We start from the raw sequence: 23,802 nt of genomic DNA on the forward strand, positions 1-23,802 counted from the left end.
GAGCACTAATGATATATAAACAATATAAAGCTCTACTTTGGATAGGATTTTCTTTTTTTAAACTATCTTGGGTATAACACTAATCCTTCTTGAATACTTATTTGGTTTCTGATGAGAAGTTTTGACATATCTGTGTGTTTTTTCTTTGCAAAATGAAGTCTTTAAGTAACAGTTCCATGGTTAAAGAAAAAAGCCCTTCCTAACTAGTATGCATAAACAACAGTGTAGCTTAAAAATTGGCTTAAGTACTCAAGAGTACAATTTTTCATTTCTGAGTTCTGTCTTTGCTTGAGGAAATAAGCTGCTTCAGTAAATGCAATATGCTTTATTGTACTTCTTAACCTGGTGTTACTGCTCATTGTAACTCAGCATTTCTTTATATTTCAAAAAAAAAAAGTAGCCTTACTTCTTGCACTGAGTGTACATAGCCAAAATGTCATTTTGATATTGCTATTAGTTTGTGGCAAATATTTTGATAGCTACCAGTTATTTGTATATTTACTTATCAAAATTCTTAAATATTATGTAATGTGGAGACTGCAGTGTTCACTTGAGACATAATGGGATGCAACAGCTGTGGCGGAAAGATAAACTGAGCCGCAAAGAAATAGTGGTCTGCTACAATGGGAAACTGGGCCAGTAGGTCCTCTAGTTTCTCTTCTGATGTCAGACCAGCTGCAGAATTGCAGACATCTTTGTCAGTTCCCTGAAGTGCAGCACATGCAGAGTGCATGTCTGATCTCAGGACTATTTACTTGAATTCCAGTTTGAAGCAAATTTTGTGGCGATGTTTTGGAGAGACGGAGAGAGCTTCTGTGAACTTATTTAAATATATAGGCCCAAATCAGATATAACTTATAGTTGTATAAAATAAACTTATTTTGCTAGTCTGTCCTGAAATTGCATTGAATGCTCAACCTGAAAGTCAGATCTAGATAGAATTACTGTGGTTGGTACAAAGGAGCTTTATTTTATAAGTCACCACTAGCACTTTGTAACTGTTGGCAATGAATCCATCCTGGCACAGCTCAAGCATTGTAAAGGAATAAGTTTTGACTTTTTCTGTTAATTGGTTGGAAGCGTTGAGACACCTGAGAGTTTTTAGGATGCTGGAAGAAAGAATTAAACAATTGGGTATATCTTGCCTTTTAAAATCTGTTTTAAAACATAAATTGTTTTTAGAGTATCTGGATCATTAATCATTCTTTTGCAGTGTTTTTTCATGTATTATGTTTGGTTGTAAAGTATTAACTTTACCAGTAATAACATCATTTTAATTTTCAGTGCAAATAATAAAGCAAAATAATTATTTTAAAGGCTTTTTTTTTTAATGCTACCTTTTTGTTTAAGGAGCTATGCCAAACAGATTTACATCCAGTCATGTCTTGTCATGTTTTACGCTTATATTCTGAGGCAACTTTCCTGTTGATATCTTGGAGCTGACATCTGTCAACACCAGCAATGCAGCTTATCCCAGGAGCAGGAGCCAGGGTTAGCATGTAGCCCTCCCTGCGGTTTAACTCAGCTCAAGATATCTCAGGACTTAGTCCTTCTGACTTGCCTGACAATGCCAAAAACATGTTTTTAGAGGAATGGATGTTAACATCTCCCAAAAAAGAACATGTCATGACAAATCATTTGTAGTCACTGTCTATTGAGTACTTGTTGCAGCAGGTTCATGACCCAAGCATTTCCCATGAAGAACAGGAGCACAGGTAGTAGCAATCCGAACTGAAGTGAGCATCTGCTGAAACTGGCTGTCTCCTTAGCTTTGCGAGATTCATAGCTGGTGGATTTTCAGTGTGGGATGTTCAGTTTGGTACCTTAAGTGAGTTCAGAACACTACTTTTTCTGCAGATGATTTTTCCTCTGAAGCACAGTTTCCCTCCTATCCTGTTCTTTCTGTTTTCTCTAACTCTTTTCTGCTCCTGCTGTGACACCGGTAAGCTTCCTAGGTCTTGCTTTCATTTTTTTCCAACAGATTGCTGTCTTGCTTCAGAGTCTCTTGAGTTTTCATGCCCTAAATTTGACTGCTGTCTTGTATAGGAAGGTTGACAGACTTAGTGAAACTGTTTTCTTCTCTCTTCTGTGCAGTTTTTAACAAGGAGAGATGAGAGGCTGCATGCACATTGGAAGTGTGTTTAAGTTCTGAGGCAGTAGCTAGTATTTTTCATCGACTGTATAGCAGCTGTTCCAGAACGTAGGTCAGAATTTGTAAATTTTATAAAGGCAATTTCTTCAAAACCTCACAAAACATCTTACAAATGAGCATGTTCTTGAATAGAGCAGTATCTGTCCTTTCAAAAGCTTAGACATACCACATTCCTTTTTTTTCTTCTCCAACTCTTTCTAGTAATATTTAATATTGCATCGGTCGCTTCATATCCATCGCTCAAGTGCTGTCCAGTTTATGAGCTGTATTGCTGCAAGCATGCATATTCATTTCTTCTGAGTACCAAAGTAAAACATGCTGAAAATAAGGTGCTTCTTTTGTGTTTGGAGTTGTCTGTAGTAGCAATGTAACTTTAAAACTCAGTGTTCTGTGAGTTAGGCCTCTTCTTGTGCAGGTTTCAGTCTTTTCTAATTAGGAGATGAAATGCTTTGAACTCTGGCTGCTCAAATTCTGAAACTGTTGACTTATCTTTGGACTCAGTTTAACGCTACATAGCTAACTGGCAAATTTGTTTCAGAACTGACTAGGTGCTTGTGCTTCAGGTGGTCACTGAGTTGGTTAAAGGCTTAAGGATGGCTGCTACAAAGCAGCAGCAGCTCTCTCTAGTTGGCTGACCTTTCCTCTGTCAGGAGAAATATTTGTGCTCTGTGTTCTTGGTTCAGTATATCAACAGTGGAAAATGTCAATAGAAGGAAAGTGAAATATGAGAAGGAAAGGTGGCAACTTGAAAGTCTGTCATAGTTTTTCCAGATCTCACTCCTGTGCCTAACTTAGATGTCTTCTATGATCCTGCATCTTATGTCCTCTGGTACTGCTGTAATGTTATTTAAAAACAAAGAGTGGTCATTTGAGTAAAATAAGAGAGTGAACTGTAAACTGCTATTTTATACTCATTGTTGCTAGCTGAGATTCAGTGTGTGAGAAAGCAGGAAAGGTGACCTTAGTGCTGTAGGAGTGTCAAGCTGTTTTTACAGAAATTTCTATCTCTGACAAGTTTATTAAAATAATCTCAAGCAGAAATCTTTAAAGTCCACAAATCAAATGTTTGATAAGGAACTAGATTTGCTGAATTCATATTATGTAGAATTTTTCCAAAGTGTTTAGAAATGCCACTTCCTCTGTGCCCCTTTCCTCCCAATCAACTTAAAATAAGGTGGATTTGGAAGCTGGATTTGGTCTTACTTGCTAACATTTTTTTCAAAGACTAGGTCTTTGGTGATAGGGAGGCACATGGGAAAACTGATTTCAGTGAGAGTATTGCCACTGACATTAGAGCTTCACTTAAATTCTCTCTCCAGTGCATTTAGTGAATAGACAGCTATAGCAAATATAATAGATATCTTAGCAAGATGTCAAAGATGTATGGCTTTCTTTTGGATATATGTATATATATATATATATCTCCAACACAGACATACACATATCCAAGTTATATGCTGTACTCTGACAGTACTTTTGGTAGTGTCCCAATCCCAATTTCTTGTCATTTTTTTTAAGAATTTTAAATCTCATCAAGGAAAAAAACATGGCATTATAGAGGTGGAGGCAGTGGCGTATGATCTCACATGTTACAACTACATCAGTAATTTTATTAATAAGAACTTCATCATCTATGTTACAGTACAACTTCAGAATGTGCAAGAAATGCTCATCCTATTTAGAAAAAGAATCTCTCTGAAAATTTTACAAACTTCTTTTTTTCCTGTAATAAAGGCTAAACGAAAAATGAGATGGGAGGAGCAAAATGCTGTAGGACATAGCCATGCTTACCAAATGTGATGGTTTTGCTTATTTTAGGTAGAGATGTAAGGAAATCACTAACGAAGATGCTGCATAATTGAATTTTCCCTACAGTTTCATTATTCAGTCTTAAGAAACAATGGCTGTAAAGCAGAGAAAAAAGACAAATGAAAGTTAAGTTTAAAACACTCAACATCCTCCCCCCATTGTTTTCTGAGAGTGTTTTTCCTCAATATTTTGCAAAAACGCATCAACATGAAATTATAAAGATAGCAAAACTCTCCATGTTAATGTTTCTGTATTCATTTAAGAATATGATTCTTGCATAATTAAGAAATTTGAAGAATGTTTCTGGTTGGTGACTTTAAAGAAGACCTGATCTGAAGGAGTGGTTTGTTTTACAGAATGCTGAAACCAAAGTGGAGGAAGCAGCTAAGGGGAGTCCGAAAGGAGCAAGACTAACACAGCAATCTTCAGAAGACAATGAAGTATTTGGTGAGTTATTCTGACCACTGGAAAATGTTACTTGATCAGTTAGTTTTGTGTGTATACTGTTTTGTTGTTTTTTTTCTTTTCTGAGAAACAGAATAAGTAACTCTTGTCTACCAGCTGTTACGGAATAGCATCCAGGAATGGGCAGTACGGTTCCAAGGAGATGTGGAAAGGCTGAGGAAAAGACCAAGAAGAAAACAGAGGGATAAAAGATCTGAAACATTCATTTGAAGAAAGATTAGTATTTAGTTACTATAGAGAAGAAAGACTGAATGCAAGTGTTTAACAAAGTTAAAGATTCCAGTGAAGAGGGAAAGTGAACTTTTTCTGTCCATGATGGATAGAACAAACAGTGATTTCTTCAAATAGCAGAAAGACAGACTCAAATGTTGGGTAGAGGAATCCTAAAACAAATACTGAGACATTGGCATGCATCATCTTAGCCTTTAAAAACAAGTTAGATAAGTTACTGTGTAAACTGCTACAGTACAGTTCCACTTGTGGCAGAGGTGGATTGACTAACTATTGATGACCTATGAAATCATCAGATTTTAGATGAGCTCCTCTTGTTAGCTTTCTGTGTTTTTATTTTCCATGGTTTTTGCTGATAACTTTCATATCAAATGAGAAAGGGCCAAATGTAGTTTTATTCTGCATTAAGATTGGAAGAAGTGGGAGTGAATCTTTGTTTTTCTGACTTTATATTGATTTTTATGGTAGTAGAACTCCACAGGAAAAAAAAAACAGTAGTCTAAAGTTACTGCAAAGAGTCAAGGTTTGTCAGTTAATGTAACATTTAGCTCCATTATGTTTTGACACGGAAACTATATCTGTAATAAGTCATGTGGACTTTATTAAGGCTGACTAGCTTAACATTTTGGATGATTCAACTATTTATGAACGCAGTAAGGAATTATTTTTGTTCTTTCAAGGTACAGAAGGAGTCAAGCATGAATAACTAAATCTTTCTTGCTATATGTGGAAACAACGCATGTCCACTTAGACAGGTTTTGGCTAAAATCTGCTTTCCTGTATGAGTTAATGCAGCGTGATTAGCACGTGAGCCTGAATTCCCGGTATGAATGCTTCCAGCACTGATCAGATAATGCTAGTGGCTGAAGAATCCTCAAGTGGACTTAAGAACTAGGTTTACGTTTCATTAATTTTGTGGTGAGACCATTACCTCATTTCCTCTACGTCTGCTCCACCAGTCATTTGCAGTAGGTCCGGTTCTACTGGTTATGGAGCCCCACGGCACTGTATAATGCGTGTCCCAAACTATGCCCTTTCTCAGTGTGAATCTCTCCAGATCTTCCTGTGAGAAGGCTGGAGACAGCAAAGCAGGGAGACATCAGCCTACTTCTTTTTACCAGCAAAAACTCAGGCTTTTACAGTGCCTCTGGGTCTGACATTAGTCTGATCACTAGCTCCAAATTGTAGTGAACTAAGCTAGCAATAAGTTGTACAAACCTGTCCTATATGGAGACTGCGAACTTAACAAAATGGGAATTAAAATTGTGGAGTTCACTGTTGGTAGAGTTAAATTCACTCTACAATGATTCTACAGTGATGCACACCTTTACTATAAGTTCTTTTGCTTATTTAAGAAAGTGGACGTGCAGTCAACTACCTAAATGTTCTTTAAAGGTAATGATTTACTAACAAATTGCTAAACATTTCCATGTTCCAAATCTGTAAACTGAACTGCTTGTCTAAGATAAGCCAGTGATCAACCTTTGCTAGCTAGCTTGGCACCACAAGGAGGAAACTTTCTTTCCAAATCCAAAAAAGGGTCAGCATCTTTTATCAACGCTTTTACCACTTTACAAATGGAAGTCTGGTTGGTTTGCTTTCTAAGTTAGATGAAAGCTGTTAAGAAGGAAGAGGAAGTATGGTCCAAATAGCCTGTACACTGGTTAAATGAAGAAGTCAAAGTAGGCTGAAGGTGCAAAGGCAGTCACCTTAGTGCAAGGCTCTCTGAGAGTCAGGGAAGAAATCTGTGCAGATACAAGTTTCATGTGTCTGAGAATGGCACCATGGTACATACCTGCAGTTCTAGGCAATTTTTTAAGAGGTTCAGATCCATCTCATAGAGAGTAAATGATTACAAGCTTCAGAGAGCTTTCTCTAGGTGAGGTGTTTGTTGTTTTATAGTCCCCTGCTCTCCTGTTCTCCATCTGTCCTGATGGATTTCAAGCCATCCTTCATTTCTTCTTTCTTTCTCTCCAGTGATGTTAATTATAATGAGTGTCAAGTGTGCACCAGTAGCAAGTTAATTTATAGCTTCAGCTCTTTGACTAGATGTGCTCTTCCTAGGAATTTTAAATAGCCTCCAGTCTTTTTGACAGACTGCAGCACAGCCTTCTTTCTTTTCTTTACTTTTTTTTTTTCACAGATCACTGTCTTCTGTGCTTGCTTTATTTATTTTTCACAAAAATCACTATCCCTGGCTTTTTTTCAGGACAGTGCCACCCCCTACAGAAGGGTTAGCGCAAGGAATCAGTGAATTTAATTCCTTCCTGAAACAGTCCCTTTCTGAAAGGGAGAGCTCATGCCTCGATTGCAGTTGTACTTCTCTCCCACTGTGCTGTTCTGTTCTGTGCATGTGCTCAAGGGGTTCGGAAGCATCCGGACCCCCGAAGTCTCTGTGGCTGTCCCTCTGCTCTTAGCCACCCGAGGGCAGCAACTGCCAGTCCCCTGCAGCAAGCCGAGAGTGCCTGGACAGCCACAGCAAAGCAGGCAGCAACCTTACTCCGTTCTTATTTTCCCCTTTTCTAGGGTTAGTATTGCCTTGGACCAGCGGAAAATATGATATATTAGAAGGGAACCTTCTGTACTGCAGACAGCATGGAATGTGTGCAGTTGCTAGAGGTTGTTACGCGGAGCATATCTGAGTGTTTTTCTCAAGGAAGTATTTGCTTCTAGAGAAAGTGTGGTTTCTGCAGTGCTTATTGTCCGAGTACTGTTTTAGAGGGAGACATGGTGTTATTGATTGAAAACGCTGTGGTAATAAAGAACCAAGTGTGGATATCTCTTTCACGTCTGCTAGACCCAGCAGTGCTCTCTGTAAATACAAGTAAAGATCGATCCACTACCGTGGAAAGGCCTCTTGGGAATGAACATGAATGTCTTTGTTTTCTTCTTCTTCATGAGCTGGATTCGGGAATTATCGTTTTGGAAGGTATTTTTTTCTTTGCTTTGAGTTTTTTCTTTGTTTTCCTTTAATATTACTTTTTATACTGGGATATGGCTGAAATCTCCTCAGCAACAATGGAGACTAACTGTACCAGATGCTTTACTAAAAAAAAGAAGGGCATCAGAAATGTGCTGTGTTTCAGAGAGCTAATTCTCAAAGGTGGTGAACTTTAAATTAAAAAAAAGAGTGAAGAAATGGAGCCTAAGGGTAGGGATATGGAAGAGAAAGGGAATCGAGTCTGTATGGTAATGATATGTGTAACTACCAAATTCTGAATTAACAGGAGTTAGTTTTGTTTGTGCATTGAAAGGATTTGCTTGTGACACCCAACAGAGTTCTGTTGTCTGTTCTACACTGAATATTCATCTGTGCTCTGGTCTATAATATCGTGCTGCTCCAAACTTCTGTTAAACTTGCACGTAGTCAACATGGTCACTGTTGCAACCAGTACATAGTCAGAAAAGGATCATAAATGACTCAGTATAGGAGAGAGAAAAAAAATTGCAGGGTAGAGCACTGTGCATTTAAATAAACGGATCAGGAGGTCACTGCTGGCTTTGCTTCCAAAGGCAATTAGAAAATTATGTGTGGATAATTCAGAAGTTTGTTAGATCCATTGCTGCAACTATGAGGCAAAAGCAGGAGGCCAGGCTGCCTGTTGTCCTGGCTAGGAGGATTGGACCTTCTTCTGTACAGTCCTTTGACTTGGAGAATCAACTGCAGACTTTCATAGGTACTTCTTTCCTATTGGGCTGAACAAGCATAAAATTACAAATAAGGAAAAGTTCTCCATGCAGGATCTGTGGTATTTTGACAGCAAGTTCTCCTCTTTGATATCAACGAAGAGTTAGTGTAATTACTTTTCAAGATACAGTAAATCTTAATATTTTCAAACTGGAAAGTTTCATTTATACCTATGTCAGTTGTAAAATTGTGTCTGGGGAAACGGCCATGGCTCTCCATGCCATAGCACTTTCCAGTGGTCAGCTACCATGTGTCTAGAGTTGCACTGTGGTTTCTTAGTTGTTGGTTTGTATTTTTGTGTTTTAACAAAGAAGGCAAAATTAACTTTTTCCTAACAATCTCAGAATTGTGGAGATTTCTCCCCCTTTCACTGAAGCAGGAGGTAAGCTCTGCTGTTTGGCAAAGCAACACTGAGCAAAGCATCGTCTGTTGTTCTGCCATTTTTAGCTGCAGCTCTGGGTTAGGTCCCAAGGTCACTTTTCTATGCAGAGCTCAGGGAAATAGCTCTGAATTGTGCAGTCAGCACAATTCCACAGCAACCTTGCTTGACCCTGATTCATTGCTTATGCTGACACCCGCTTCTGTGTCCTACGCGTTGAACTCCTGTGGGTATTTGTATAACCCTTCTCAGGTTGAAGAATTTCTGTCTCCACTAGGTTGCCATCTGTAATGTTTTGACAGATGTAGGCTTTGCTTCTGTTGGCCTTAACATGGCACGGCATGGGTTGCCACAGTTGCTGCTGTCCCACCATGTCCGCATCTGGGACTTTTTTGATTTTTTTGGATGCCAATATTCAAGACAGGGTTCTGTTTTTTTTTTTTTTCCCCCATTCTGTTTGGGATGTAATGACATATTCTGTCATATAATGTCATATATTCTGACATATGAAGCATATTCTCTGAAAACAATAGGCAGTGTTCGTCTCTTAGAAGTGGCTGTACAGAATATACTTAGGAAGTGGGCATATATACAATTGTGTGCAAAACCTGTATGGATTTTGCTCATGCTTCTAGAATTCATTTTTACTTTTAGAATCTCACTTAAAAAGAGAAGGGCAGAACGCAAAAGGAGGTGCTTGAAAGAATTTAGCAGCTCCTGGCTACACAGTCCCTCTCTCAGGAGGTGATGTGATAGGAACCTGCTAAAAGCTGCGTGTTACTGTAGTTCATTGACCTTCTTACAGGAGACTTCCTGTCATTGTAAACACCATTGACTGTGGGACGCAGACTATGACTTTAATGCAAAATAATGGCAAGCTGACATGAAAAAATCAATCCTGTGAGACAGCAGATTGTCCTAAAATGGATGTTTTAACCATGGTGCAGTTATTCCCTCTGGCATGAGAGGGAAATGGGTGAGTTTAGTCTTTCATAATTTTTCATTATAAGCTTAAGCGATGATTCTGTTGTTCCAGCTGTCCACATATTTCCACTTCCCTTCACTGTCTTTTTCCTTTTCCCAATTTCTTGCACGACTTGGCCTGCCTGCTTCTGGAGAGCATTTCTTTATCAAAATGGCACCAGAAAGACTGGAATAATTTCCTGAACTGGAAAAAAAGAGATTTACATTTTAACAAAAAATAGCTTGTCATTTTTTCTGTGCAGTGGTAAGTAGCTGATGAGCACTACTTGTGTCCTTCCCTTTGGTTTGGTTTATTTTTTGCCCACCTAAAGCTTTTTTTCAGGGAAAGAGTTGAAATAACATTCTTGCAAGATCTTGCGTATCAAAACACTTACTGCAAGCTGTGCATAGGGAACCTTGCCCTGTGTCATATGCTCTAGAGAACTGTTGAGGTGGAAACGGACCCGGAGGATTTCGGAGCCAGCAGGTGGTTGACCTTTTTGTTGTTATTTTAGGGTTTGAAACTTTTTATAAAATACAGAGATTTGCATTTTGATGCTAATTCTGTAGTTAGTTTGGTTATGGCTCATTAGGTGGCTACTCATCTTTATGGATTTTTTTATAATAATAATGCATAATAATAATAAGGCAACCACTTGATGCATCAAACAGCAATGGTAGCTCCTGGGCATCTAACTAGTTAATATGCCAGCACAATTACCACACTGCTCTGCGGTAGCATCCAGACCTCTGAGATTACTTCTAACATGGCTCTGATGTTTGCCACACAATTACTGCACAAGCAGTAGGGTTTTTTAACAACTATGATCCCATATGTTTTTTTTTCTGACCTGTACCACACCCAACTTACATGTCTAAAAGAGGCCTGGGGTTTTGCTCTCTGTAATGGGGACTGGCTTTGTTACTGGGTTTGTTAGCATAGGCAGGGACCGGAGCCAAGTGATGCCTGCTGCACTTTCAGCAGCGCTGGCCCGATGGGGTGTGCTCACTGTAGTTTATCAGCACAATAACTGTACGATAAATGACTTATTCATGATTTTAATGGTTGCTATACAGTGTACAGGATCTGCTGAATTTTTTCCCCTTGTTTATTCAGTAAGAGTGAGTCTGTGTGAGAGATGAGGGACGCACAATAGGCGTTTAACATCCTATTGTTATCCCCAGCACACATTGTAGCTGATTGTAAAAGTTAGAATGGCGAAGGGTTGCCCCAGTGTTACACGGTGCTGTGTGGTGATTGAGGCCTTTTGCTAATTAGCTAACCATAAACACAAGTTACTCCTTTCCAAGCACATTTCACTGCCTTTGTCCTGATAGCAGGCTGCAGCCCAAGGGAGTTTTCTGTTTGCACAGAAGAAACAGAATCCTCAGTGTTTTCCATCACTGGTCCTTATGTAGCAATCAGTTTGGGTAAGGCAGGATTTGAGCTGCAAATGAATTACAAGTGCTTCTGAAAGATAGTTATTTTGGGGAAAGTAACTGGGATGTTGCTGTTGTCCCATTTCCAGTTTGCTGAGCTGAATAAATGCTCAGTCCTGGTTTGAGTGAAATAAGCCATAGAATAAAAAGCCATAGAACCCTCTGCGGGCCAACTGCTCCACTGTCTTCTTAGCTGAAACAGATGTTGGCATTAAAGTTTAATTACGCTGTGACTCACTTTTGATGTCGTGGCTAGAAGAAAAACAGAGTGAATTTTTGTACCATTTATTTTGAGAATATATGCCTAGAAACATCAACTGAGATTGATGATCTTTTTTTCTTTTAAGAGAAAGTAATATCTATATTTATGCCACTTAATTGTAAAAAACTTCTTCATATCCAGTATAAGTCTTCCCTCTTTAGTTTGAAACCATTTCCCCTGTCCTATCACTACAGACCCTACTAAAGAGTGCCACCTTCTTTCCTATAGGTCCCCTTTAGATAGAGCTGAGGAGTTCTCAGGAGTATCGGTCTTAGTGTGTAATGAGCGTAATGTGAAAGCATTATAGGGGGAGCTGAGCAGCAGTAAGCCCACCAAGAAAGGGCTGTGACAGTGGAGGAGACAGCAGGTTAAAAACACCCCCTGCAAGTTGTGCTCACGTGACCCTGACAAAATAATTTTACTTCTGTGCTAAGTTAATCTACTTTAGGCTTCAGTCTAATGTATGACGTTTCTAACAGTGTCCACAGGACTGAAAATGAATCTGATGGTGGTGTGGAAAGTGGAGAGGAGCAGCACTGGCAGGGAGGTACACAGCAGAAAGCCACATCTGAGGTGTCTATTTTTGGTGAGGAAAATAGAAGTGAAAAGGACCAGTATACACTGGTGTGCACACCCTGGTACTTGCACAGAAACATCCTGGTGGTGACAAGACTGCAGTTGCTCACAAGCAGAGAACAGCCACGATAATGCTGCTCTTTATTTCCAGAGCTGTTCAGAGCAGGCTCGCTCTCTAGAGCCTCCCCTATAAAAAGCCAATAAAAAGCTTGGCTTTCTGTAGACCTTCTAATGTTCTTACTTAATTAGAAGGAAACATTTTTCTGCCTGTTAGAAAGTATCTCCATCCAACATCAACTTTAAATTAGCCTGGGTGGTTTAGTAGTTTAGCAGCTGTCATCTACAGTGGTTTGGGTTTTGTTTTCCTTTTTTCTTTTTTTCTTGCTGCAGCATCTAAAATTTACTGATGTGTGTGATATTGACCATAGAAAACCAAAATGTCTGTGGTAGCTCTGACAAGGAAGATTGCAGCAGAAATCAGTGTTTTAGAGACTAAACAAACACGTGTAGGGCTACTGTTGCAAAAATGCTTCTAAATCTCTTGCTCATCTCGAGTGACTTCCACAGAAATTTGTAGAATCATAGGATCCTTAGAAGGGACCTCAGTCCAACTCCCCTGCAATGCACAGGGACATCCACAGCTAGATCAGGTTGCCAATTGGCTGAAGATGAAAGGAATTCACAGGAGTTCTGATTTCTGTCCTGAAAGATCCGTCATCAGATTTTTTTCTTAACCTTTGATTGTGGAAAAGTGATTGAATATGCCTCTGGAAACAAGAGTGTTAGGTTTTGGACACCTGACTCAGTCACCACGTGACATTACTGCAAATAGACTTTGTTCCACTGAAGTCAGAGTAGACAAAATGAAACTACTGATGTTTCTGAAACAGATACTTCATGTTTGAAAAACTTTTCTGTTCTTTAAGTAAGTAGGATTCCCTGGGCATTTTTTTTTTTTTTTTAGAACGTGGTGACTCTTACTTTCTTTGACATATTTTTTTGACTTGTAGGAGCTCCTTTCTTTCAGCACAGTAACTCTATTGATTTCAGCAGTTCTGCAGTGATTGAGTTTTTAACAGGGAAGATTGTGATCTTACGTCCGTGTTGTGGGGTAGCTGTGGAACTGAGTGGATTAGGGGAGCTGCAGTCTATTAGGTAGAGAAATTTGTTGGTGGACTCCTACTGGTTAAGTTTCAATTGCTGTTCTGTTTACTGTTGCAACTGGACTGATTTTTTGCTAAGTCCATGTGGGCTGGAGCAGTTCTGGATGTGAGGTAATTTTGTCTTTTGTGTCACCTGTTCATCAGATCTCAAAGGTTCCATTATTATTTCATTTTTGTAAGCTGAGGTTATGGCACAAGTGGGACATTAGTAACACTATTCTGTTATCTTTCGCTTGCTTTGATTTCTGTGTTGTGTTCCATCTCATATAAATCACCCATACTTAAGATGACCACAAGACCCTCTTGTTTGGTCTCCTGATGTTATCACTTTGGGGTCATGTTCCTTCTGCATTTGGCAACAAGGAAATCTGTTTCAAAATGGGAAATAGATGTCTGGAAAACTTGAGTCTGAAATCAGGCTTGGTATATAACACTTTAATGCCCTATGCAGCACTACTTCCATGTTCTGAAAATTTACTTTTATTTCAGCTTATTTGACAAAATTTCTTGAAATAACTGCTCTAATATGTTTCAAAATACTAAGATCTGAAAGCAAATTTGTTTTGGTGTTCAGGCTGAAAACTCCCTGAACCAAAAACCATCAGGGCTGCCCAGAAAATGAAAGTTTAGCTCCTGTTTTTCCACTAAATTACTCTGCCCTTTCTGTGCAGGATCTGGGGCTTGCCAGCATTGTCATGAACTGCACAGCCTACAAAGGGACAATGACTGATGAAACTAAACAGAGGAACAACAAATCTGGCTTCTATTTCAAAATCACTGCTCGCCAGATTGTAGTGGTTTATATGTAGTGGCCTGGTTTCAGGAGGTAAACTGAATCTGACTGATTCAGTGGTTGAATCTGAACTCATAAACTAAAATAACAGAATAATTAAACTGAACTCATAAACAGGGGTTTTGGAGAGTGAGAAGTCCAGGAAGTGAGACTTCTACATATGTGCTTGGGATTTTGCCGTTTCCTTCCTTTCGTACACCATTCTCTCCTCTATTGCTTAAGTATTGTATTCCAAGTGCAGACTCAGTCTAGCACTATTTTAGTTATTACACATGCTGCAGAAGCACCTCACTGAGGAGTAGGACTTCGTTCTTCCTGTCAATCAATAAACAGAAGGGGAAGAATATGAGGAAGGCTCTCTGCAGCCTGTATCACAGCTGACTCCTGTTTCCCAGAGTGAGTTCTTCCTCTGCCAGTCAAACTACTTTTGCACTGAGGAGATTGCTGCTCACCAACTGCAGTACAAGAATCAAACTGCTGCAGTTTTTACAGGTGAATTGCAGCTTCAGCATAAAGGCTGCTCTGCTTGGGAAAACTCGGTAGCAGAATCCCAGCAGCATAATTACTCTAATTACAGGAGTGCTCTAGTAGCACCCTCTGTACATGCTCTTCCTGCCTGGACACATTTACAGCTGCGCTGTTATCCCTGTGCCAATACAGTTCTGCCATTCATTTTTCCCTGAAGGCAAACCTTTAAATTATTTCTCTTTCCTGTTCATCTAATCAACAATCTTTTTTAAATTGATTCGTAATTATTCTTTCAATTGTAAATAATTATAAGGGTTGAAAAATGCCTTACTAGTTTCATTTTTCCCACCCATGTGATTTTCTTTTTTTTTAACATGTTCATTACACAAGTCTCCTACAGTGAAAGTGCGTGTTCCTTTCTAATAAATGTTCTTGCATCCTTTGTAAAAGTGCTCTTTTTAGCTCTACCTAAAGTTTAAGTGCCTATTATGACTTCTGAGTGTTCTTGCAAGTTATTTTTGAGATTCCAAGAAAAAGAAATTAAGGAAAGAAAACCATACGGAGCTTGTCCCCTCATGAGAAAATAAGTGAGTACATTGAAATTAGCACATTGTTAAGAACTGCACACTGCTTCGACTAATGATCATGACTGCCAACCTATTTGTAATAAATCACTGTTGACGTTTACAGATACCTGATTTTTATAATCAGTTCCCCTTGTTTTTAAGCATATCATAATCATATGCTTTATCAAGAATGAAGTGTGGGAAAAGGCTCATGTCATTTCTACATAGACTGCACGTAAGCTGCTTGGACACAGGGGACTATTAAAATTGAAACATTTTCTCCACCATCTGTATTAGTCTGCTTATGTTGACATAGTTGGAATGTGTAACTCCAAGGTAAAGACTTAAATATTTGAAGGGCCAGATTCACAGTTCTGTTATTCTTTTTTAGATAAAAATATAATTCCTTTAATTTAACAGACTTCACTGAGGAAGTACAGCAAAATTTGATCCTCGTGATGTTTTTCTAATTGTTTTTAATTAGCTTTATAAATTAAGGATTAAAAAGGCTTTTCTTATGGAGGGTCTCTATCAGAATTTTGGACGTGTCCTGAAATGTGTGATTTTGTTTGATCTGTAATGTTAGAAGAAAAAAATCTGTGTAAAACCAAAATGTTTCGCGTGAGTGAAATATCCCCCAAATTATTGGCTGCAGAAGTTTTCATGAGGTCGTGTCTTTCTGAAAATTGCAGTGTATTTGTGTGTAGTTTTTCAGAGTCCTTCAGATCTCCTTGAAATGTCATGATTGCAATAGTGCACTAATTGTAAAGGTAATATTTTTGCAGAAAAATTAAGCATAATGTTAGAAAGCCATGTTTTCCACAGACAGAGAAGGAAAAAAAGAAAAGAGAACTCAGACTGTTAGGGGGAATTTGTCAAGCTATGTTTATGTCGATTCCATGCACTGCAGATGCATCTATTTAATTTATCATGGGAGCTGTTCTGTGTAATTCAGACAGTAGACATGCACACAGTGACGATACTTAGACAATATCTTTGTCTCTCTCAAATATAAACTAGAAACTGTCAGTTCTGTGTCAATTTTAGTACATAGTAGTACTGATCAGTTCTTGCCTATATGCTACTTGTGCTGAAGTGACATGAATCAGAGGCATCGCTTGGTTTTCATTTTTTTTAAGTAGTGTATGGCCAAACACTTTTGAAATTACTGGTGAATAACAGTATTTTTAACAAAACAATTCAGAAATGATTAAAATCCAACACTGGACCTGACTTGAAGAACGGGCTGTCTAGCTTGAAATACGTAAGTAAGAACTCGATCGTACCACTTACACTTTCTAAGGTAGCCGAGTGGTCTGCAAATACAACTGTCATCAGAAAATGCAAAATATGGATTCCAGGTCTACAAGAAGCCTTTCCTTAAGCCATTCTGCAGGCAGTTCTACCTCAGCCTTTATGTTTGATAGCTGGCATATCTCAGATGATCTCAACTCCAAGGGGAACATGAGAATAGAGGCATTCTCTGAGTGCATGAGTGCTTAGAATAACACTATGTTTAGCGATCAAATGAACAATCCCTTTGAGCTTTCGAGATAGTACCCCCTCTCACAGGGCATTGGAAAGCATTTCTTTAACAATTATGCAGCAACAAAGCACAATGGAATCGCTGGTTGCCATAATTTCTTTCAGAAGAGAAAAGTCAGAGTTTGTATATTACCTTCTTGTTCTGATCTCAAATTCAACCAGTTTGGCAGTCAGGGAATACAGCCTCATCTGCTGTCACATCCTTAGTATTAGCAGAATAGGCTGCAGCTTAAATGTTTAAAATTTTTTACATACTAAGTTAGATTTTTTACATTACCTGCCCACTGCTTGTTCCTTCCAATCAATTTTTTTCCTGCCTGCTTTGCATTCAGGAGTTTAAAAAATCCTCTGGGTGTAACAGAATCTGTTCTACTAATGGTGCTTTTCCTATGCTCTTGTCACTTCTCCAGCATGTTATTCTTCTTGTTTGCTGTGACTTATTCCCAGTGTGTGACTGTGCTATGTTACTGCTGTAGTCCATTCCCACATATCAGTATTTTCCCTGTACTTTCCTCCCTATATTTTCTTCTCACCTACTGCTCCATTTCTCTCCATCAGATCTTCTTATGCAGCATTTTCCTTCGTTATTTTCTTCATGTCTTTGCATTGTGATCTTTTTTTTTTTTTTACTGCCAGGGATCAGATTTACCACCAGTGCTTTGTAGCAACTCCTCTCTCCTTAGCAACCACCCTAAGTCCCTATGTTTAGGGTCAATTTTAAGGTTATTTAGACATATATCTATTTTTTTTAATTTTAAAAAAGGCAAAAGCCCTTCTTTACTTGCAACAAGCTGATAGGATATATCCCGCCTGTGAGATCCTGCAAGCCATATGCCAACGAATGGTCCGCGCTTGGCCAGATGAATTGCTGTTGGGATGACTTGGGTTAACAGTGCTGCTCAGGGCATGCTGTGCCATTCTGCTGAGAGAACAAATTCTGTTCAAGACTTGAGACTTATTCTGGAATGAAACATCCTTTAAAATATTCTGTGAAAAATTCCCAACAAGTTGTATTCTTTTCCGATAGAAGTCTGCGTAATCTGTGAGTTGTTAACCAGATTTTGAGCCTAAGATGTACAGAATGAGACTGCGTACAAGCACACTTTCTTTCCAATTTTAAAAATAAATGCTAAGTACAACTGTAGGTAAGTTCTGCTACAAGTTGGTCAGACCTCCCACTACAGCATATACCGCTGTACTACAAATACAAGAAATCCAAATCTCAAGTGAAATTGAAATCTAATCTACTGCCTTTAATCTGCTTGTCAGACAGGGTGCTCTTCTTTGTAATTGCTTGGAAATCAGAGTTGTTTCAGTAAAACTATACCAGTGGGGACAAAACTATTTTACTACAAAAATACTGCTGAAGTATTTGCATTCTGAGATGCGTTTCAGAAACCACAAACCGCTTGTACATCACAATGCGCAGATCTTTGTAATCTATTGTGACTGAGCCACTGTAGCTGCTACTAGTAGAGAATTAGGTACTTAGGTTTTGTGATTACCCTCAGAACTTGTATTAAATGGTTTTAGCAATACATGGCATGTCTGAAAAGCTGAAAATTAAAGCACTGCTGGCTTGCCATCTGTCTCCTAAGCATGTAATAGACCGTACTGTTGGCTCTTGACAGTGTGTGCTGGGAGATGGGAAGAAAAGAGAGGTGAACTGGATTAAGAGTGGCCTTCAAGTGAATGTGGATATCCCATGTGTTTGTTAGTTTTATTACTATTTTTTTCTTTTCCTCTCTCCTGGCTCGTTAGATTGCTGCTGCCAGCTTACCATCTTCAGAACAGAAAGTATCTCTTTACTTTCATGTCTATACTATTATCTATGCATCAGGGTTATGTTCACATTCTAGGGAAGGGAATCAATTTCAGTCTTAGGAGATATCTGAAGTTTATTCTCATCAGGTTTTCTTGTTGTTGCTAATTTGAGAAAAGTTTTTACTCTGTTAGTAGTTTTAAAGTATCTTGTTTGTCTTCAGTCCTTGTGTTCTTACTAGTCCAGAAAAATCCACTCTCAGCTCTTGTCTCTGTATGACCAGCGTTATGTCCTGCTCTGCTTCAGAACCTCGCTGTGCTATTTAACCCAGCCAAATCGAGCTGATGTATGCCTGCAGCTTCTTTGGTCTGAAATTGAGCTCTGTGTAGATGGAGATGTTTGTAGTCTGCACCCTAATGAGGTGGTTGATTTAACAAGAACTTGGTTCCACTGTACAGAGTTTAAACGTTTCTTCATGGAAAAGAAATTGTTGTCACTTTCCCATGTTGTTTTATTTTCCTTGCAATGAAAACGGAAGTCTAGGTTTTATTAAAGCAGCATCTTTCATAGTTTAGTAATAAAAGAGACTGATGGTTGGCTATGAGCCATTTGCTGCAAGGAAATGAGCTTGTTAGATTTTGCACTGTTGGAGTGCAGAGCCTGAAAATGGGTGCATATCAAATCAAGGGTCAAACTGATATTCTTTATACATCGTCTTATGTTTTTGTAGGTTGTTTGTTTGTTTCCCCATCAACTCTGTTTATTCACCTTGCAGACCTATGCAGAGGTGCCTCAGACACTGAGTTATCAGTTCTTGACTTGGAAACATGTCAGAGGCAGTAAAGGACATTTTGCACCACTCTTGCTGGGTTTAGCAATCACATGCTTCAAAGCCTGCCACAAGCTGTGCCTGATGCTCCTTGCTGAGTAAAAGCTGCACACGTTTGTCTCCTCTCGATGTTATTTTCTCCTGTTAGAGCAGAACACCTCCAATAATAAGTCTTTAGGTGGCAACAAAATGCTCTGTAAGGGAGAAATCTGTGCTGATTTTGTCTCGTGGAGGGCAGTTAGCACAGCCAGTCTTCTTAGCATCCTGCTGCAAGACTTCTTTAGGGTGTAAACAAATGGCCGAGTCTGCTGCTGACCTCTTTTCCTTTTTCTTAAAGTATTTTGAGCCTTGTGCACTATTATCTTGCTTCAGATTTGAAATTTAAATAGCACAGGTGAAAATGCACGATTAATTGACAGCATACTACCCTGTCTGTTCAAGTATGAAACTGGTACAGAAAAAAAGTAGATTCAAAATTGTTAAGCAAGCAATTTCCATGTTGTAGGTGGATTTTCTGAAATAGCCAAAGGAAATGTTTTTTAATGTTCTTGAAGTATCTGAGAAAGCCCTAAACCATATGTGTTGTAAACAATGAAGAGCATTAAGCAGAGAGATGAGCTCTGCAGAAATATCCAAAAGCACTTCCACATTCACAGCTCAGTCTGAAAGAACAAAATTGTAAATGGAAGGGAAGGGCTACAAAAATCTGGATCCTGCAGGTGTTGGTAATGAGCACAATGCCAATAGCCCCGGAGCTCAGAGACGCAGAATAACTGTTGACGTTTGGGAATTAGTACAGGGCTTTTTTGGATGAGCTGAAGTTCCAAATAACTGTGTAACCTGAAAGGTGAAATACTGACAGCACTAACATTTTCAGTATGACTGTAATAGTGCCTCTAGCTGTGTGGTGTTTTGTGTGAACAATGCTAGGGACAGCCAAGCAAGTGGCTCAAAGCATCTGTACTCCTAGCAGCAGCTGTCTGTAACATCCAGTTTCACTTGGCCAAGTGCTCATTTGCAGTTTTGCTACTTCTGGTTTTTTTTGAGCATATTGTAGTCTCATTGGAAAGGCTGGTTAAGTTAGCAAGGGTAGACGAAGGCATAACTCAACAGCCATTGCTTTACTTGCCAGCTCCTCCACACAACCCATTTCAAAGAGCCTGTTTTCAGGGTAGGGTGATTAGACGTTTGGCTTGTTTGCTTTTAATTGCCATTAGACTTAGCTGCCAGAACAACCTGGGATACCAATGACAAAGCTGAAAGTTTGCTTTCTGACATTTATCAATATTTGCCTTAAAAAGCACAAATCCGCTCCAAACAGGGAGGTATTTCAAGTTTAACCACATAGTTTTTAAAGAAATACTTCATTCCATTTTTGGAGGCCATTTGCTTTTAAACTGCTCCGGGTGAATGTATTGCATTGCACACTGAAAAAAGAGAGAGAGCTGCGTGGGGCTGGAAGAGAGGGGAAGCGAAAGAATGGTGCAGTTGTGGAAGGTGCATTTCGGATGGTAGGTAGATGGTGTGTCTCCTCCTTCTGCAGCTGGAGCTTGGTCTGAAATCCGCACCATGTGTTTCTCACACTGGCTGTGACCATGGGTGGAAAGCTCTGAGTACTTGGCTCAGTCCTGCCTGGCTGCTTGTTCCTGACAGACACAATGCCAGAGTGTTCCCATCTGGAGTGGGTTAGGAAAGTTGGCTGATCAAGCACATAACTGATCCTGGAATCTGAAGATTTATTTCTGTACTTTAAAATTCTTAGTGAGTGATTTATTTTATATATACACCATTAGAAACAAAGAAGCATTTTTCTCTTCAGTTGAAGTGGAGGAATAACCAGATGCAAAGAATCCCTCTGGTCTGCAGGATCCCACGGACGTTTTTCTTGAGTCAGCTGGCTGGCTTCTCCTTATGTTCATGTGCATGCAGCCCCTTCCTCCTCCCCTTCAGCACATGCGTGTCCCTGTTTCCATGTCACAGAAACCCTAACGTTCAGACTGGTGGTGGGACTTAAGAACTTGCCTCTTATTCCATGCCATATCAGCACAGTTGTATAATCTGACTACATCAAATACAAACGAACAGGACACGCTGTTTCTCCATACTGAGATCACTGGGGGTCTGGATAAGGACACTGTAAGATTTACAACCATGACTAGCCTTGATCAGTTTTCAGTTTGTGTGATGGATGCATCAAAGGCAACGCTTGGAAAATACTGTGGATGGTTCCCAAGCGTGGATCCACTCCATTCTGAAGCATGGTGCTGAGTGATTCCTGTCAGGTGCGTGAAGTACCTAGGTGCATGTACGCTTGGTCAGAGGTAGAAAAGTTTCACTTCATTTTTTTTTTTGTTGTTGTTTTTTTTTTTTTAAGACTTTACAGATTGTGTAATGCGAACAGTCTTTCTGTAGAGGAGGGAAAAACATTGCTGTAGCTGTTTCTCTGGTATCATTGGCATCACTGGCATCTCTCCAGTCAGCATTCAAGAGCAATGGTATTCATTTTTTCAAAAGCAGAGCCTCTTGCTCTTTTTCAGCTGGTGTTATAAAACATGAAAAGGCAGACTCTTTGAAAAATTTCCTTTTTTCCAATCATTGACCTTTTAACTCTGTTTTTGAATCTTTCTCTGGCTGCTGTTCAAGACATATTTGAGCCTAACTAGCTAAACCTTCTGCTGCTGGTATTCCTGAGTTATTAATGCTCATGCTCTTTGTTACTGTTAGAAAAGCTTCATAGGCAGGACCTTACCTGGCGTATTCACTGATCAGGGCCATGCTGTGCTGAGCACATCCACCTTTACCTTTAGCTGACAGTTATGCATTTACTTAGAGTTTGTCTGCTAAGGGAATTGCCTTTCTCCAGGCAGCAAGTAGGCTAGCAATTACTAATTACATCAAATCTGTGTATGCATGCATGCAGATTAGTGGTGACAAGGATTCTGGGTGCAAAATTGAGTAGTTCTGTTGCGCATCATGTCGGTTGTCCTTCAGCTTATATGTCAGTGCTGTACAGATGTGCATTTTTTTTTGTTCTTTGGAGAATAGTTGAGATTTGTGGTAGTATTTGTATATCTCTCCAGTTCTGTTAAAGCACCTGTGAGTGGGGGTGGATGTCTCAGGTCCTGCCGCTAGCATAAGCAGCTTGTAATGACTTGGGTACCACTGAAAACAATCTTCGAGTAAACTAGAAGATCTATGCTGCAGCACGAGCACAACAGTGGCTAAAGGTTAAGCCATCTTTCTTCTGGCTGCTGGTAGTGGAGGTGATGCCTAGCACTCGGCCTGCCCCTTACTGCTTCAAAGGGCAACACAACCAGTGCGTAGTAAGATGTGGGCTGCTCTTCCAGTTCACTTTTAACTGCGTTCATAAAAGGCTTCAAACTTCCTGAAGTGTGGCAGAGGTGTCAGCGGAGAGAAAAAGATGTAACCAGCATGACATCAACTTGTAATCATCTTGTCAAACTGTAACAAATCACAAATCAGGTTTATATTGAATAAATGCCAAGATAACATACAAGTCACGTTATCCTGCATCTTCTCATTTTCTGTATGCAGTGCGACACGCTGTTTGTACCATCAGTAGAAGTGCAGGATAATTTGACAATTACTGATTTCAACCAAGTTATGTCAGCCACCTGCAAAGAATATAGGCCTTAATTTTATTCCTTTCAGGCACAAAGAAAATATTTTCCTTGTCAGAATAGAAAATTCTGAATTCAGAAATGGAGCGGATGTTCTTCTGTTCCAAATATTTGGTCTCTCCTGATTTCTTTGTTGCTTGCTGGGCCTGTTGTTCTTAATGTCACGCAAAGAATTGTCAAGAGGAGGTGTGGGCAGGGAAGAGGGAATTTGTTTCATTAAATGCCTCTCAATTACACTTTCTGAAAGGCAAAGAGCCAGAACTCTGGGCTTTTGCAATTGCAAGTTTTTGCCCTAATTCTGAACTACTTACATTTTGTATGAAGAAAATGTCTTGGCTTGTTAACTGCTATGTGATTGCTTTCTTTTTTTGCTTTCATTTCTCAGGCAGTCCTATTTCTGGTGGGCTTCATTGCTGCTGCTGGAAGGAATATCTGTAAGGTTCAACCCCTCTGCTAAGGGTCTCATTTTATTTATGTAGTTAAGTAACTCAGCTGCTAAAGGCCATTCTGCATAAATCAAAATTGCAGTTTGAAACAAGATGGAACCCTCTATTATTCTTGCACAGAACACAGTTTTCTTTCAGTAGCATTTGAAAACCAAAGATCATAAAGGAGAACTCCAAAACCACTGTATTCTCTTTTCTTTTTTGTATTTTCTTCCTTCCAGACTGTGAGGGAGCAGCAACAGTGGCCTGCCCAAGGTGGGTACTGGGACCCAGGGTAGCAGCACGGCAGCCCAGCATTGCCCCTACAAGCAGAGCAGTGTAGGACCAGGGTTGATGTCAAGGTTGGACACCATCCAGCAGCCACCAGGCAGGTCCCACCTTGGTGAGACGTGAGGCACAGATGTCGCTGTAGTGTAACTGAGGGTGTCATGAAACAGTGATATGAGGCTAGGCAGCCCTTCCTGGGGTTCTGAGCTATTTCCCAGCAGTCTGACCCCGAGGTGACAGTCACCCCATAGCAGAGCTGACCTCGAGAACTGGCGGATAAATTCCATGTGTGGGGGAACGGGGCTGCAGAGCCTGCTGTGGTGCACAGGCTGCTCAGAGAAGCTGTGGTGCCCCATC

The 23,802-nt window shown here is 39.6% G+C and overlaps 1 protein-coding gene across 4 annotated transcripts in view; it reads left to right on the forward strand.

Annotated features, from left to right (window-relative positions):
• MBP (myelin basic protein) overlaps positions 1-23,802 on the forward strand; it is a 108,157-nt gene that overhangs the window by 49,323 nt on the left and 35,032 nt on the right. For 3 of the 4 annotated variants that reach the window (XM_021386333.1, XM_021386334.1, XM_021386335.1), the window contains exon 3: positions 4,318-4,408. In XM_021386333.1, coding sequence (XP_021242008.1) covers positions 4,318-4,408 — 91 coding nt within the window. Of the gene's footprint in view, positions 1-4,317; positions 4,409-12,847; positions 12,891-23,802 lie in introns of those variants that run through there. The other variant, XM_021386336.1, reaches the window with a different exon arrangement.

The sequence above is a fragment of the Numida meleagris genome, chromosome 2 (assembly GCF_002078875.1).
Source record: "Numida meleagris isolate 19003 breed g44 Domestic line chromosome 2, NumMel1.0, whole genome shotgun sequence".
Classification (NCBI taxonomy): domain Eukaryota; kingdom Metazoa; phylum Chordata; class Aves; order Galliformes; family Numididae; genus Numida; species Numida meleagris.